The sequence below is a fragment of the Ptychodera flava genome, unplaced genomic scaffold (genome assembly GCF_041260155.1).
Source record: "Ptychodera flava strain L36383 unplaced genomic scaffold, AS_Pfla_20210202 Scaffold_28__1_contigs__length_4768798_pilon, whole genome shotgun sequence".
Taxonomy (NCBI): Eukaryota; Metazoa; Hemichordata; class Enteropneusta; family Ptychoderidae; genus Ptychodera; species Ptychodera flava.
The window spans coordinates 1,742,714-1,748,255 of NW_027248350.1; the positions used below are offsets into that span (position 1 = coordinate 1,742,714).

Sequence of the window (5,542 nt, forward strand, 5' to 3'; positions counted from 1 at the left end):
AAGCGTGCGGCAAGAACTTTCTCAAAAGGTCGTTGAACTCGAGGAAATGACCCGACAAAGAGAGGTGTACTATGCTAGATACGAGACAGCTGTCCAGGAATGTTCCCTCAAAGAGGCACTACAGAAGGTTCATAATGAAACCATCGACATAAGTGTTTTGTTCAAAGAAGAGGTTGGTAACTTGTCGTGTCACTTGTCGTGACATATATATATATATATATATATATATATATAATATATATATATATTATATATATATATATATATATATATATATATATATATATATATATATCACATAGGCAAGCGATGTAATCTTTTACATCATAAAAGCCACACATTATCAATACTGACAACTCCACGTCATTAACAAACGCTCTAATTTGGTTTCAACATGTCACCACCGAAACACATCCATATACACTGAAAATTAAAGATGCATTTTGGCTTGTTCATAGTGTTGCCCGCGATGATTATCAGTATTGTTAAAATACAACTTTAAATACACTTAAGTCATTCTTTGCAAAACAAATTTGAAGATAAAGATACCACAAGCAAAATATATTATGACGTTCAAAAGTTTCTGCTTTCATAAACTTTCATTAAAAAGGTCTTTTACTTAAACAAGTGCATGGGTAATATATCGTACATTGTCGTGCAACAATAATTTTAGATATGTGTATTTGTTACTCTTCGATTATCGCACCTTCATGACTGTTCAGTTACTTTACAAACATGGAAATGTAGCACATTCGACTTTGTTAGACTAAAAGCAAAAATAATAGCACAAATTACACCAAACTTTGAAATAAGTGTTTGGACAATTTTTCATTCTTATACAGCGACATGAGATGAAGGAGTTTAAGATACTGATCAAGGAAGAATTATTGAAAAGAGAAGTCGAAGGCGGGAAATATGTTCTGGCAAAGCTGCGGGCGCTTCTTCTTGAATACAACCAGAAGTTTGAGACAGAACTACGAAAACATGAAGAAAGTGTCAGATATATTTCGGTCACTCAGGTAAGTTAGAAACCACAGGTGTATAATAATGTTGAAATGATATTGCTATGTGGCAAACACAAGGCATCCTATTGTAGCGCTAGCTGTTCAAGACTTCAAGTTAGTTGCTAAATACAGCTGCCGTCCCATTTGGACAAATTTCATTGTTGTATGCTTGGCTGTTGTTGAAGCCTGTAGCCTACGACATGAATTATTGTGACTTTTAGTTTATTTGCTACACTAGCAGGTTTTATTTTCCTCGTTCTTGCGGAAAATGTGGACAAATATTTATTTTTGTTTACGAATGAAATAAAAATGACGTCATTGCGATCAGCATTAACATTATAGAGGGCTCATCCCTTGGTGTCGCGCCAGGGATTAAGATTGGCAATGTTATTTGTATTGATTCATGATAAACTGTAATTGTTACTTGCTATATACGTTTGTATGACAACTATGCCCAGTTTCCCTCTGATGAAAGCAGTTCACGTAGGTACACGACGTCAAAAACTGCAGCAGTCACTAGTGCAGGTATAAATTTTCTGTATTATGTAAAAATGTTGGACAAAAATTGGCAATTTTTATCATGATAACAGCCTATTGTGTTAAAACAAGGGCGTATTATGCCAGCATTTCTGGCAATGGTAACCTCACTGCCCACCTCCACTTGCAAGCTGAAAACTATAGCGTTCCGTCTAAAACTGGCAATTTTCGAATCTAGTTATTGACACAGGGGGCGCTTTTTCTAAAATTCAATCCCAGCATTCTATGCCTATGACCCCCGTTCGTCTGCACGACAGTTTTCTCCCTTTTTCTATTTTTTATGCGTTATATTAACGATCTTTTGTACCAGCGACAAGGTGGATAATAACACTTACTGGCTAATGAAAGAGATATATTTATAAATGGCATGGTATAAAATAATAATTTGCACGTTTCAATTTTGTTTATTTACGAGATCTCAAAAAAAACATGGCGGGGCTCATGAAAGAAGGGTACACTTCCGGTTACTCGCATACTATATTATGAATCTGCGCATGCGTAGTCAGTAAGCCGTTGGTGCGACTATTACAACGGTGAACCAAGAAAAACCCACTAATTCCGAATTTGAAATTATTTTACTTTCTGTTTTGCGTCCCTCAGGAACTTCAGCCAAAACGTAGGCAATAGCCTCTAAGCAAAACTCATATCAATGTAAAATATTTGTTAAAGTTTCGTTTAGTTGGCTACCATTAACGGACACATGATAAAAAGTCGATACAAAACTTTCGTACGCACCAAGATTTATGACACACATGCGAGTTATGGTAACAAAGAATTCACTGGACGAAAAATCTTGACAAGATATGACTTGCTTGGCTTGTGCATATGATAATAAATGTGCTTGAATAATGATAATATGACTTCAGTTGCTTCATCACCTTTGCCAATTGTGTGATGCTCTTGTGCCGGTAATTATATGGACGTTGAGATATTTTTAGATTTTATAAACCCACCAATAGAATAAGAAAGGAAATAAACATTTATTTCATTTTCTATCCATAGATTGCCGAGATAAATAGCGAACTTCAAGAGGTCCGCACCAAGTACGGCGATCTGTTTGAGAAACATATGAATTTGAGCCGTTATTATGAGAGAGAGAAGATTCTCCGAAGTGATCTAGAAAGGGCTGTATGTATGATAAAATTACTTGAGATAATATTTTGTAATGCGGCTTAAATTATAGCGAAATCTTGCTTATTTTGCTTATTAGCTGCCATTGTATCACATACATATATTGATAAGGAAGTAAAGGAAGTTACTAATACCAAGTGAAGTTTAAAAGGTTCTATTGGCTCACTACGTTAAATACTTTCTTAGTTTTAGCAATATACGTCGAAATATGTGTTCCAGTTTGATCTGTAAAAAAATTGACTGTAAAGGACAAAAATGTCTTGTTGTTTACACTGTCACAGTCCCTCTATAAGAGTGCACAGTTATATTCTTTTCATAATTACAACTATAGAACACAGAGGCTCTTAAAATCTTACTTTGATCAGTTGATTTTATCAATTTTGCTATTTTAGGGACAATTATCGTCCTGGAAACTAAACACGCAATTCAGTTTTTATGCCAGAAAAACTTCCAGAGCGGTGAATTTAACCTTAGTTGATTTCTTTAAAATTGTGCTCAAAAAAAACTAAGCAAGATATAAAAAATCTGAGACACACTTTTAAAGAGCGTTGTGACAGCTTGCATTCCAGCAAGTTTGAGTCAGATATTTTGAAGTATTGAGATAAAACATAGGGAAAACCGTTTTTTGAAAGGTTATGCAAATTACCGTGTCACGTGATAGTTATGTAAACAATGGAGACACTGTGGTTACCAAAATGTTCCCCTATATCTAGGCTTTCAGAAAATTTATACTTTACAGGGGTTCTGAGCTTATTAACCGTTAGAGAATTGTTAGATTAAAAAGGTCAAATTTCTTGTCTTGGAACCTTAAGATCGTTGATTATCTGAAATCTATTAACATTGGAATAAAATAAGTCATATCAGCATCTTCAGAATAGAAAATTGTTAGTTTTGGCACCGTGATTAGCGTGTACGCTAATTAGGTGTTTGGCTCATATGAACGTACCATCTTTTAATGAAACCTACGAACCAATACCCAATGCTTGTTGCAATTAAATTTAAAAATGAGACACAAGTCAAGTGGTTAGCTCACGATCATATTGATTGTTTGAATGATTAACATTTTATGACAGGACAGATTATGCATGCTCTCTGCTTCACATTTCCATGGTTCTTATATTTTTGCAAGAGCAGGGAGGTAGATTTCTACTGTGCCACAAATTTAGATAGATGAGAGAGAGATAAAACCCATCGTTGAAGTACTTGTTTTATGTGATAGTTTACCAACTCGCTTCCATACTGTATAGTATATTTTCCTACATTAAGTATCACATGCTGGTATCTGTATGTGATAAATAATATCTTTGTTGAAAGTTATTCTTTTAGAATTTTCATTATTCAGATGCAGTTTTGCGTTCAGGTCGAGTCGACATATACAAAATCCTCCTTTACTTGTCCTGTGTTTGCCTAGGGAGATACGCAATTCCACGAACGCAATATGCCCATGAACATACTTCTTCATAATATTCTAATGCGACAAGATACGTTGTAATGAACTATTTCGCGTGTTCGTGTGAATATGTTATTCATTTTTAATCAATGTCATGCAATTATAGACTTTCTGATCAAGTTGTCAAGTAATGTGTGCTCCTTTTGTGCGTCTGTTGTCCCATCAAGTTTAAGGCTTTATTTATATTTGGTTGTCAAAATACAATCAGAGATCATGAGCTTATGAAAGGCACCTTTAACTTCGATACTTTCTGTTTATTTATAAACTTTATGTCTTTCTCCCATGGACTTTTGATTTCTTTCCCATTACCACTGATAGATGAAAACGAATGAGCTGGCTTTTAGTGAACGGATTGCTGAACTGAAAAGTGGCATGTCGGAGCTCTTGGTATTTCGCGAAAAGTTTCTCAAATGTGAGTCTGCCTTTAGTGAATACACTCGGCTCCTGGAGATGCGAATTCATTCTTATGAAAGACTACTCATGAGGTATGTTTTTCCTTCGGGTGAAATTTACCAACTTCAAATTACTCTTGTAGTCGGTAACAATCACTCAGTAGAGTTATGTTCATTGGTATAACTACCCCTCTCACCAGTAGATACCTTTTTTCTAGTTTGAAGACCGAAAAAAATCTGTATGAACGATTACATGCCTTTTGTTTTAAATGAATGTTTTTCAGTGTACCATCATCGATTTAACAAACCAGACGATCTATATTGATTTTAAACAATTGTTGTAATGTTTGGTTTTAAAGTGTCCTAGTGTTTTAAAGTGTCCTAGCATCAGACGTTTCGGAAGAAGACGTCATCTGTCGCTCCAGAGACTGGAAGTTTCTGCTTCTTTTCCTCGGAGTTTCTGACGCACTTTGTGACCAGTTCAACATGGCAGCGCGTACTCTCCTATTACGTCACAGCCTTTGTTCTTCACTGTACAAAACTTCCAACACCGTGGACGCAAAGCTGGACGGAAACATCCTAAGCCAGTATACCGTATTTCGACCATCGTCACTACAGATCGGACTTCCAGGCTACTACAGAAAGTGTTCGAACAAGTGTGCTTCAGCAGATATGTGTTCAAGATATTGTATACAGTGAGCCCAAAGCCATTGAAACTCTCGTTACAAATCGTACCATTCAACCAGCTGCAAAGATGAGAAAACCGGTGCTATTGAAAATTCCAAAGTTCTCCACATGTCTTAAAAATTGCAACTGAATGCTGCCTTTTGGAATACACGTTCAATGACTGGAAAAATGTGCGTCATTGCATCAACTCTGATCGAAGATAATCTCGATATCTTGGTCATAACGGAAAAATGGCTCAAGAGTCAAACCGACCCTGTAATCGCCGATTTTCATTCAGCGGTCAGTGGCTACAATGTTCACCACCAGTCTCGCTCAAGTCGAAGAGGCGGTGGTGTCGCTTT

The 5,542-nt window shown here is 36.0% G+C and overlaps 1 protein-coding gene across 1 annotated transcript; it reads left to right on the plus strand.

Moving 5' to 3' along the window:
* Nucleotides 1-5,318, plus strand: LOC139126938 (keratin, type I cytoskeletal 18-like). The gene is made up of 5 exons (XM_070692858.1): nt 1-172; nt 843-1,019; nt 2,544-2,669; nt 4,441-4,607; nt 5,261-5,318. Exons 1-5 carry the CDS (start codon nt 47-49, stop codon nt 5,316-5,318), a joined length of 654 nt encoding a protein of 217 aa, XP_070548959.1. The 5' UTR covers nt 1-46.
* Nucleotides 5,319-5,542: the final 224 nt, after the last annotated feature.